Source organism: Bubalus bubalis, chromosome 9 (genome assembly GCF_019923935.1).
Source record: "Bubalus bubalis isolate 160015118507 breed Murrah chromosome 9, NDDB_SH_1, whole genome shotgun sequence".
NCBI lineage: Eukaryota > Metazoa > Chordata > Mammalia > Artiodactyla > Bovidae > Bubalus > Bubalus bubalis.
The window spans coordinates 27714673-27727012 of NC_059165.1; the positions used below are offsets into that span (position 1 = coordinate 27714673).

General features: G+C 40.0%; 2 protein-coding genes across 7 annotated transcripts in view; one reads left to right on the forward strand and one right to left on the reverse strand.

The window, feature by feature from the left end:
* Positions 1 to 4778, reverse strand: part of XRCC4 (X-ray repair cross complementing 4) — a 304283-nt gene extending 299505 nt beyond the window's left edge. The window contains exon 1 of one of the 5 annotated variants that reach the window (XM_025292255.2): positions 4669 to 4773. The gene's annotated coding sequence lies outside the window, so the exon portion shown is untranslated. The other 4 variants (XM_044947333.1, XM_025292256.2, XM_025292254.2 and 1 more) reach the window with 4 other exon arrangements.
* A 41-nt stretch (positions 4779 to 4819) lies between these two features.
* TMEM167A (transmembrane protein 167A) overlaps positions 4820 to 12340 on the forward strand; it is a 45017-nt gene continuing 37496 nt past the window's right edge. Inside the window, exon 1 of one of the 2 annotated variants that reach the window (XM_006062620.3) lies at positions 4820 to 4965. In XM_006062620.3, the coding sequence (XP_006062682.1) occupies positions 4963 to 4965 (3 nt within the window). In that variant the 5' untranslated portion in view covers positions 4820 to 4962. The remainder of the gene's footprint in view (positions 4966 to 12340) is intronic. The other variant, XM_006062621.3, reaches the window with a different exon arrangement.

Genomic DNA, 12340 nt, shown 5'->3' on the forward strand with positions numbered 1-12340 from the left:
TGTTTCTGCCAATTGAGAAAGACTTTTCTTTATTCAATAAAATTCTCATTAACTGTTCTTACAAAATTACAAGTAAGCTAATAGCATCCTCTCACACAAAGACCAGATTGAAGTCCTTGCTTATTTCAACATTTTGGTCACTGTTGCAGGGTTAACAAAGCTCAGAGAAACAAGGCACAAATTCAGAAGTGTACTCCAAGTAACACTTGTTTTGATTCTTAATTCTAAGCCTAATCATTATTTTCAATCCCATTGCTAAGGGTGAAAGCCGCTGAAGTGTTTTCAGAATTTATAGAATTAAATTATTTCCCTTTTTGTTAGTCCTAAAAGCTCGACAAATTTATAAAAGACTGGTTTACAGACTGTAAAAATGATGACAATATTCAGAGAGCAGTTAAAATCCAGAATGCCTGCCATAAAAGGTAGTTGGAAAGTCTGGCTCATTATCTAGAATTAAACAGTGTTTTATATGCAAAATTAGTGCACCTAATTTTTGTGCCAAGTATCAGAAATCATGTTAACAAACCAACCATTATTAATCTTAAGAACAAACTCCCATATCACTGGGAGAAAATCTTTGTAAAATGTTGTAAATACCCTGGGATTTCCCAGTGGCACAAAAGCAAAAGTTTAATTTAAAGCTGTTGGCAATACTGGTATCTAGCAAAAGCATGAATGCCTCATCAACCATTTGGAATTCTAACGTGGTTTTTTCTTTTGGGCAACAGAAGTCTCAATGGTGTTTTTCTTCTATAAAGAGCCCAATTTCATCAATATTAAAAATTTGCTGACTATAACAACCCTCTGTTCACTAATTTCAGCCCGTGTTTTAGAAAAAGTCACAACTAACTTTCTCACCAGTACTGGCAGCTTCACAAAGGACAAGGAGCATATTGCCCAGAGCAATAAAATGCATTAACTAAAAACCTCCTACTAGTATAAGAAGAACTGTCTTGAAAACAGTTACCTTTTTCCTTGAAAACAAGGTATTGCAAATAAAGCATTGACTTATATCTCATAAAACTCAGATTGAAATCAAAACTCCTACCTGAATAACTTTGGTCATGCCAATAATGCATTAAAATATTCACTGACTACATCCTTTGTACCAGGCTTTAAACATCTCAAAGATGAGTAAGACATATTCCCAGCTATCTGGTGAGACAGAAACACCCAAAGAAGATTATTATGCAAGCTTGTAAAATACAGAGGCAAGATGGGAGCTCCTCTGAAATGTAGCACATTAACCAGTCTGAAATTTCAGAAGAAGCTTCCTTGAGTTATATCGGATATACAATTTAGAAGTTGGAAAAGGTTTAGGAGTGGAAGGAAAAAAGATAAGAAAACACATTCCAGAAAGAAGCAGCTACATGAGCAAAGGCTTGGAGGCAAGAAATAGCATGATAAACAGAAATGAAAATTCAGTTTCAGACTGACTGACACTAACAAGAGAATTTGGGGGAATCATAGGCACTGTGCTGAAGGGATCTCAAGAAAGAAGAGTAAAAGAGAAATTGAAACTTGGAGCACAGAAAACTCTTGAAGGGATTCTTCCTCAGAAGAACAAATAAATGGCACTGAAATCAGAAAAAGATTAAGAGAAGCACTTCTTAAGGTGAAAAAAATAACATGCAGGTCAATCAAAAGTTTTGTGGGTCTTAATCTAAGACCCATGGGGAAAGAGAATTTTTAAAAAAGGAGAAAATGAACACTAAATAACAAAGAACTTCAACCTCTGACTATGGAGACTAGTTGAGGATCAAAGAAAACAACAAATTAAGTAAAACTATTATTTTTTTTTTACTATATGTGAATATCATTGAATGAGAAAAAAGTCAGATAAAAGGAAATGATCAACACCATCAATACTGCTGCTGCTAAGTCACCTCAGTCGTGTCCGACTCTGTGTGACCCCATAGACGGAAGCCCACCAGGCTCCCCCGTCCCTGGGATTCTCCAGGCAAGAACACTGGAGTGGACTGCCATTTCCTTCTTGCCAATGCATGAAAGTGAAAAGTGAAAGTGAAGTCGCTCAGTTGTGTCCAACCCTCAGCAACCCCATGGACTGCAGCCCACCAGGCTCCTCCATCCATGGGATTTTCCAGGCAAGAGTACCGGAGTGGGGTGCCATTGCCTTCTCCGATACTAGAGACAAGTAAAAAGGGATGGGAGAAAGCGGTCTGGTACTAAAAGCAGTACCAATTCAATTTTTAAACTTTTAATTTAAAAAACCATTCACTGAGTGCCTAACATTCAGGTCAACTGGCCCTCCTTCATTATCCCTCCCTTTAAAAGGTTTTTATTTTAGTGAACAAAGAAAGCCAGATACAAAACACACAAGCCTTATAGAGTGCTTGAAAGTGAAAGTTGCTCAGTCCTGTCCAGCTCTTTGCCACCCCATGGACTAAACAGTCCATGAATTCTCCAGGCCAGAATACTGAAGTAGTGGGAGCTGTTCCCTTCTCCACGGGATCTTCCCAACCCAGAGATCAAACCCAAGTCTCCCACATTGCAGGCAGATTCTTTACCAGATGAGCTACCAGGGAAGCCCATTGAATGCTTGCTGGAGTGGGTTGCCATTTCCTTCTTCAACACATGAAAGTGAAAAGTGAAAGTGAAGTCACTCAGTCCTGTCAGACTCTTCGCGACCCCATGGACTCCAACCTACCAGGCTCCTCTGTCCATGGGATTTTCCAGGCAAGAGTACTGGAGTGGGGTGCCATTGCCTTCTCCATTGAGTGCTTACTGCAGGTCAAATACCTGACAATACTAGGGAGGTCCATCCATTCTTTGCACAGAAAAACATAAATATGTACTATTTTTACATATAATAGTATGTAAAGTATATAAAGTATAATAGTATTTCTTACTGAACCTAAGAAATCAAAGTTGAAAATACTCTCCTAGATGCAGGAGAGACAATAATTTTTGAAGAAGGAAATTATAAGAATCAGATTTCACTTTTACTGTGTATGAAAATGATCCAAGATAGTCTGAAATAAGATTCCATACTAGAGTTGCTAGAAAAGAGACTTTTGAAATAGCAATGTAAGACAGTGCTTAAATTAATTCACTGGCAGTGAAGCCAAGAACAGGGAGTTTATGTGCTTAATGACCACATATCTCAACTACCACCTCCTTAGGGATCTTGCCAAGAGATCGTGTCAGATTAACTTTGTTGTGTTACATGAAAAACTTTATATATAAATGTATGTTCAGTCTTATCTGTTGCTATTTGGCTTCCTCTGTGGGTAACTTTAAAATAACTGGCATTGTTCTTCCCTATTTTGAAGCTGAAGTACATAAGAGCCTATAGTCTAAAATTAATTAAATTCATAAATACAGTAAATCAACTGTGATTTTTAAAAACTTCAATTTCCTGGTGCACTTCAGCTATTACATATAACCCTCAAGTATCCATGTAAATGAAGACAATCTACATGACATCAAGATGTCTGCAGACACATTTACTACTTTGGAAACCAAGCTTGATGAGTTGCACAACATAATTTCCATAACCAAGCCAAGATAATTTAATTTGAATGGTAAGACTTAAAAAATAAATTATAAAGCAATCACAAGACAAAGTATTACAGCTTGTTTTTTGAAAGGACAAGGGTACAGTATATTTTTATATATTTCTTATTCCCCTCTTCCCCATGCCCACTAAATTTCTGGAAGGAACAGGCCATCTTTATCCCTCTGCAGCAGTCTCATGATGGTATGAATAAAAGCTCAGTTAAGTACTTGCTAAATTTGTGTACTTAACCAATTCTTGACAATTCAGTAGATTCGAACAAAAAGTTTGTAATGGTTTAAAAAAAAAAGAAAAGAAAAAAACTTGGTGGGCAGTAGCCAACAATACAATCACAGATATTAGAAACCCAAATATTCTAATCACTGTGTTGCCCTAAATATAGAAGGGTCTCATAGTTTGGCCAAGAACAGCACATAAATCAATGCATTATATGAGCTTCCTTTTCCTGTTTCTCTCAATCCACTTTGAGTCAAAGTATTAAAAAACTGATAATATTCTAAAAAGAATCTGGGGAGAGGGAATAGAACCTTATCTAATGGGATTGTTAAAATTAGAGAAAGCTAAATAATAATACTGATTAAAAGAAAAAGTTGGTATATGTCTTGCAGGTGGACCATTTCTCTAAAACACCTCATCAATCACTTGATTCAGGAAAGGCAGCTCCTTCCCATTTGTTCCCACAGAAAGTTCTTTCCTGACTCCAACCGGCACCTTTCAGCCTCAGATCGAACCTACTGACAATCTACAAAACGCTGGGAATTAGAAGAGAATGCCAATATTAGAAAAATGATCAAACACCTTCTCAACACAACCCTCTGAATTCAAGTGTCCTCCTAATCCCACAGCTTTACAGGGCATTTCAAAGGCGCTTTACACAAAGAATCCCGCAGGTGCAAAGGGAGAAACTGAAAAGGGAGCCCAGGAGACGCACGACCTGAGGATAACGCCAGAGAACTCAGGTGTTCCCGAGAGTTTACAAACAGAAGGGCCAGAAGCTTACACATCGAGGGGAGTCTACGCCGGAAAAAAATTGAGCGCTGAGGAGTTCTAGAGAAGTAAAGAAAAAAAAATAATAATAACTGGACCACCGACTACTATTAAAAGAGTCAATCGCCACTTCCGGACCCTACCTCTCAGCAATTCCACTTCCGGCCTTCTCCAAAAGGCCCGCTCCCACAGGCGGACATCCAGCACCCAATGAGAGTGTCACCTACTTCCGCGGGGGCTGAATGACGTCATTTAAGTCCCGTCCTTTCCGGTAGAGAGGAGCCTATCGTAGAGCCCGAGACCCGCGCCTCAGGAGGGGGTACCCTGACAGGCCCAACCAGACCGCGGGAAGGGGAGAGAAAGGCAAGCCGGCCGTGCACGCCTCTTCCGCCCTGGGCCCGGAAGGGTGATGTGGCTGGGGCTTCGCCGGCCTCACTATGGTAAGAACCGGGGCTTTGGGGTCGCGACTGAGCTTTGTGCAGGGGCTGCGAGCCAGTACTAGGGTTGGAGGGTTGAGTGGCAGTCCCCGGCCGGGGAACCCTGTCACTAACTTGACTCTCCCGGGGCTCAGAGGGAGAGATGGGCCCGGGAGCCATGTGGCCCCTGCACGTCCAAACTGGGACAACCAGAGCCGACAGCCCAAGAAAGAACCTCAGGGCTGCAGAGTCCCTCCTCACACGCAGAGGCTACTTTAATGATTTGTTTCAAGGAAATGCGCTGGTTTGGCTTAACCCGTCGTTACTTACTCTTTGTGGTCATTTTCAGGCTTTAGAGCTGCCGGGTTTGCGCGCTTGTTGTTTTGCGGTTTGTTATCTCATTGTGGACCTAAGCCAGGTGTTTCTCATTGTTGTCAAACAAACCCCAAACACTCCACCTTAATTTTCACTTGTCGAATTAATTGGCCTTTTAGGTCTCTCCAGCTCCATTCTTTCAACTCTAAAGATGCTACTTTATAAGCTGTGTTTTAATGATTGGAGTTGTCTGTAGAGGTGGCTTTTCTAGAAGCTTACTGTGCTTGGAGTGGTGTCTGGCCTCTGGTCTTCCTCCCCTTCCATACACTATTAAGGTTTCTTGTGTTATTTTGTCTTATTGCAGATTCCTTTAATAGTTTGGGCCTCTTAGAGAAGCTTGAAATAAGCCACAGAAGTTCACAAGAGAAATGTTTACTTCTCCAAGCTGAGAAAAATACATAAAACCAACATGGACAGAGGACAGATGAAATAATCAGTAGTAATAGCAAAGATCTCCCAGGCTGTGTCTGCAGGCATTTCACCTTTGTCACGGTAAATGCTAACAACCTCTACACCAGGCCCTCGCCATGAATTTATGAGGTCTATGTGCCAGACCTCATAAAAGGTTCGTGCCTTTTATTATAGTATCAAAAGCAGCCATGACAGAAGCTTTTCTACAGTGAAAAGTTGCTGAGCTTGTGTTCCCAGAAGTTCCTGCAGAATCCCATACAGCACAAAACCCTTAGACTTTTAATCGAAAACTCATTAATTGTTGTTTACTTTGTGCCAGCTTTGGATATAGCTGGAGCATAAGTCACAGTCTTTTCCCTGGAGAAGTTTACAATGTATACAGGGGATGACATTGGCAGATTATTCCTTCCTTGGCCGAAGATACTCTCCAGTTCCAAAATTGAGCTATCACGTGAAAGGATGCAAGTGGATAGACTTGTGTCCTGAGTGAGCCATTATTTAACTTAGAAAATGTGGTTCATTTGGCAATCCAAAAAGAGTAGCGCGACTGTTACTCTTAATTCTTGCATATATCCTCCTTGAGGCTGAAATTGGATTACTCACAGTACAAGCAGAGATAGATTCTTCTTTTTGTCTTATATTCTATTTAGAAGCAAGACATATACCATTTAAGATTAACAGTATTTGAACCATCTGGCCATACTGGTTTATTCAGAGAAACAATAATAACCCTCATTTATTAGCTATTGCTGTGTGCCAGGGTGCATTTGAAAAATCAACTTAAAAGTATTGTCTCATTTCGAAACTTCTGAATAGATGTTTACAGGTGAAGAAAGTCAGGCATGTCAAAAGTCTTCATGCCGTTGTTAATGAAAAGAACATAACTGAAAATTAAATATGTCTTAGTGGTTTGTTGCTCTCAAATATAATATGCCAATCGGATGTGGGTGGAAAACAGAAATAACTGCCAGGTAATTAATGTTTTCATTCTTGCTCTGTTCCTGTGAGCTTAAGATGTCAGTATTTCAGAAGAAGTACATTGTAGTTGGAAGAGTTACACAGTGAGGTTTCTTTTTGAGTTTGTGCCTAAACTTGGTATATTTGCAAGATAGCCTAGTGATAATGAGATGGTTAAATAGCACCACTGATTCAGTGGACATGAATTTGGGCAAACTCTGGGAGATAGCGAAGGACGAGGAAGCCTGGCCTGCTGCAGCTCAGAGACATGGCTTAGAGACTGAACAACAACCAGTGATTATGACTTATATCTGAATTACTGTATTTTAATGAATCCATTTTTCTTTTTAGAAAGAACCTTTCAGTTTTTAATATCCTCCTTCCAGTACATTCTTCCCCCTCCATAGTACATCCCCCCCTCCCCATAGTTTTATTTATTTATTTCTGCTTGTGCTGGATTTTTGTTGCTGCAAGTGAGGGCTACCCTCTAGTTAAGATGTGCGAGCTTCTCAGTGCAATAACCTCTCTCATGGCAGGGCACGAGCTGTAGGTGCACAGGCTTCAGGAGTTGCGGCTCCTGGGCTCTGAAGCACAGGTTCAGTAGTTGTGGCACAGGCTTTTATAGTTGTTCTGCAGCATGTGGGATATTGTCAGATCAGGGATTGAGAACCTGTGTCTCCTGCATTAGCAGGCAGATTCTGTACCACTGAGCCACCAGGGAAGCCCCCAATGAACCCATGTTTTAAAATGCATTTCAAGGCCATTAAATGTTTATCAACAATAATAATTTAAAACTATCAGAGCATAAGCAGTGTAATAATTATATCATTTATGAATTAATACTTTTAAAAACTCCAGAAACCCTAGTTCTCCCTAACTTAAAGATCTTCAAGATCCGTCTCTAGTTTCATCTCTTCCAAAGAAGGCTTCCCTGTACCTTAAGTTTTCTTCTACTCCTTTTAGGTGTTTATTTGGACGTCTGTAGTCCAGTCCATGTATATGCCACCAGTGTCCCTCTTGCATAGAAAACAACAGTAAGAGATTGCTTATAATTCTCCCTTCTCTAGGCAGAGTTCTTAAAAGTAGAGACTAGGTCTTTTAATCTCTACATCACAGTGTCAGAGTTAGTACTTAAATGAATGAGTGTCTGGATATACAAAGTCATGTAAAACATGCTCATTGTATTCAAGGACTTTACAGTTCAATGGGGGAGAGTATTAAATAAGTAAACTCTATGTGTCATCTGCTAAGACATAGACAGCGTGTGTGGTAGAAAGAATGTGAGCTTTAGACTAAACCAAACAGGGTCAGAATCATTCCCAGCTACCATCCTTTACTTGATTAACCTGAGGAAGTTTATCTTTGTTTCTTCTGTTGGTGTGTTAAGTGACTTACCGATATTCTCATTTAATGTTCATAAACCCTACAAAGTAGGACCTATTTATTGCCCATATTTTATAATTAAATTGAGTACCAGGGAAAGAGTGTAAAATAGTTTATTTACTCTTGTAGCTGAGAAATTGTTTCAGTTCAATTGAGTCAGTGGCTCAGTCGTGTCTGACTCTTTGCGATCCCATGAATTACAGCACACCAGGCCTCCCTGTCCATCACCAACTCCCGGAGTTCACCCAAACTCATGTCCATTGAGTCAGTGATGCCATCCAGCCATCTCATCCTCTGTCGTCCCCTTCTCCTCCTGCCCCCAAGCCCTCCCAGCATCAGAGTCTTTTCCAGTGAGTCAACTCTTCGCATGAGGTGGCCAAAGTATTGGAGTTTCAGCTTTAGCATCAGTCCTTCCAATGAACACCCAGGGCTGATCTCCTTTAGAATGGACTGAGTCCAAGGGTCTCTCAAGAGTCTTTTCCAACACCACAGTTCAAAAGCATCAATTCTTTGACGCTCAGCTTTCTTCACAGTCCAACTCTCACATCCATACATGACCACTGGAAAAACCATAGCCTTGACTAGACGGACCTTTGTTGGCAAAGTAATGTCTCTGCTTTTGAATATGCTATCTAGGTTGGTCATAACTTTCCTTCTAATTATCACTGGGAACTGCTGGAGGGCATCATCAAGGAGATAACACTTTGACCTGTGTATTAAGGAGGGACTGAGAATTAGAGAAGGAGTCATTAGCTAGAGCTGGGAAAACATTCTCTAGCCTTTAGATAGATAAAGGCTGAGGTAGTTAAGGACACAAAGAGCATGAAGTTGAATAGTTGCCTGGGGAGTGCAAGAAGTTGAAGTTAATCAGTGAAAAGATGAGACTAGAAAGCTTTTGGCCAGATCTTGAAGTCTGTTCAAGGTCTTTATATTTTGATAATGTTTGTGTACCTAATAAACACTTTGAGCAAGGAAAAGAATGGAGTGCACTTTAGAAAACCAACTGGTAACAATGGAAAGGATATATTTACATGTTATTGTTTAATCGATGTCATGTCTGACTCTTGTGACCCTATGGACTCCAGCACACCAGGCTTCTCTGTCCTTCACTATCTATCTCCCAGAGTTTGCTCAAACTCATGTCCATTGAGTCACTGATGCCATCCAATCATCTCATCCTTTGCCACCCCCTTCTCCTCTTGCTGTCAAGCTTTCCCAGCATCTGGGTCTTTTCCAGTGAGTTGGCTCTTCTTATCAGGTGGCCAGAGTATTGGAGCTTCAGCTTCAGCATCAGTCCTTCCAATGAATATTCAGGGTTCATTTCCTTTAGTACTGACTGGTTTGATCTCCTTGCTGTTTAAGGGACTCTCAAGAGTCTTCTCCAACACCACAATTCAAAAGCATCAATTCTTCAGCCCTTTGTCTTCCTTAGGATCCAACTCACATCTGTAGATGACTACTGGAAAAACCGTAGATTTGATTGTACAAACCTTTATTGGCTAAATGATGTCTCTGCCTTTTAATATACTGTCTAGTTTTGTCATAGCTTTTCTTCCAAGGATCAGGCATTTTTTAGTTTTGTTTTCCCATCTATTTGCCATGAAGTGATGGGACTGGATACCATGATCTTAGTCTTTTGAATATTGAGTTTTAAGCCAGCTTTTTCACTCTCTTCTTTCACCTTTATCAAGAGACTCTATAGTTCCTCTTCCCTTTCTGCCATTCCCTTTCTGCCTTTCTCCATATCTGAGGTTGTTGATATTTCTGCTGGCAGTCGTGATTCCAGCTTGTTATTCATCCAGCCCAGCATTTCACATTGTACTCTGCATATAAGTTAAATAAGCAGGATGACAATATACATACTTGTCATACCCCTTTCCCAATTTTGAACAAGCCCTTTGTTCCATTTCTAATTCTAACTGTTGCTTCTTGACATGGATATAGATTTCTCAGGAGGCAGGTAAGGTGGTCTGGTATTCCCACTTTTTGAATATTTTTCCATTTTGTCGTGATCAACACAAAGGCTTTAGCATAGGCAATGAAACAGAATTAGATTTTTTTTTTTTAATTCCCTTGCTTTCTCTTTGAGCCAATGGATGTTGGCAATTTGATCTCTGGTTCCTCTGCCTTTTCTAAATCCAGTTTGTACATCTGGAAGTTCTTGGTTCATGTACCGCTGAAGCCTGTCTTGAAGGATTTTGAACAGTACCTTGCTAGCATGTGAAATGAATGCAATTATCTGGTAGTTTGAACGTTCTTTGCCATTGTCCTTCTTTGGGATTGGAATGAAAACTTTTTTCCTGTCCTCTGGCCACTTCTGAGTTTTCCAAATTTGCTGACATACCAAGTGCAGCATTTAACAGCATCATCTTTCAGGATTTTGAAATAGCTCACCTGGAATTCCATCACCTCCACTAGCTTTGTTCACATTAATGTTTCCTAAGGCCCACTTGACTTCATACTCCAGGATATCTGGCTCTAGGTGAGTGACCACGTCATCATGGTTATCTGAGTCATTAAGATCTTTTTTGTATGGTTTTTCTGTGTGTTCTTGCCACCTCTTCTTAATCTCTTCTGCTTCTATTAGGTCCTTGTCATTTCTGTCCTTTATTATGCCCATCTTTGCATGAAATGTTCCCTTAATATCTCCTATTTTCTTGAAGAGATCTCTAGTCTTTACCATTCTATTGTTTTCTTCTATTTCTTTCCATTGTTCACTTAACAAGGCTTTCTTATCTCTCCTTGCTAGTCTCTGAAACTCTTGTGTTCATTTGTGTATATCTTTCCCTATATTTTTCTCAGCTATTTTTAAGGCCTTTTCAGACAACCACTTCGCTTTCTTGAATTTCTTTTTCTTGGGGATGGTTTTGGCCACCACCTCCTGTACAGTGTTACAAACCTCCATCCATGGTGCTTCGGCACTCTGTCTACCAGATCTAACCCCTTGAATCTATTCATCACCTCCATTGTATAATCATAAGGGATTTGATTTAAGTCATACCTGAATGGTCTGATGGTTTTCCCTGCTTTTTAAAATTTAATCCTGAATTTTGCAGTAAGGAGCTCATGATCTGAGCCACAGTCAGCTCCAGGTCTTAATTTTTCTATCTGTAAAGAAGGTTAAAATCTGAGAAACTAGAAACAAATACAGTGATCGTACATGATTGAATGACTGCCCTCTTGACAAGTTTAAGTAGGTTGAAAGATAAAAATAAGAAAATCATTATAAGGTGCTTAATAAGGAGTGGTGAAGTACAAGTCCAGTTTAGATGATTGGAAGAAAATATTGTTTAAGCACCAGCTCTGCCATGTGCTTTACATATGATGTTTTATTAAAATCGTACATTATTGGCCAAAGTGTACATATGAAGAAAAAGGTGCAGAATTGTTAAGTGTCTTCCCCAAGACCACACTGCTTATAAGTAGTGAAGCTCAGATTTAAACTTAACAGCTCCACTTGTCACCAAATCTTGGGCCCTTTTTATACAACACCATTAATCCCACAGGGAATTCAAGAGGAAAAGCAATATTTGTATGCCTCAGTGTGGGTTGTTTGTCAAGATCATAATTCCATAGCTACTATTACTTGTGCACCTTCAATACAAATGACATCGCAGTAGAAAGGTTATCTTCTTAGTATTACAATAATCGTTTTGACTGCATAAATATATGAGGAATTTCCATGAGCTACACTTGGAAAACCTCTGCGTTAGGCTAATAGGTAGGTATCTGAAGTGGATGCTGGTCTTCTGTAGCATAGTGGCTTGTAACTGTAACTGCAAGTAAACTCCCAGGGAGCCCATAGTGAGTGAGTGAGTGAAAGTCGCTCAGTCGTGTCTGACTCTTTGTGACCCCATGGACTGTAGCCCACCAGGCTCTCCTCTGTTAATGGGATTCTCCAGGCAAGAATACTGCAGTGGGTTGCCATTCCCTTCTCCAGGGGATCTTCCCATACCAGGGATTGAACCCAGCTCTCTTGTTTTATCTTCTTTTAGTTTTGCTTCCTTTTGGTCTTTACCCTACTGAAGTCTTTGGGAGCTGTGCATATGTGTTAACAGCATCTACCATACCTCTTCATTTCAGCTTAGGCTGGATTTGAAGAGCCAAAACAGGGAAACACTTAAGGAGACCTGAGATTCTCACAGAGAAATAAATTAGAGCTGCTGTTTCTTTTAGCTTTGCTTTCCTGTTCTTTATTATTTATGTATTTTTTAAATGTAATCTCTCCTTTTATCAACCTTCATCATTTCATACTGTGAGAAAGTGAAATTAC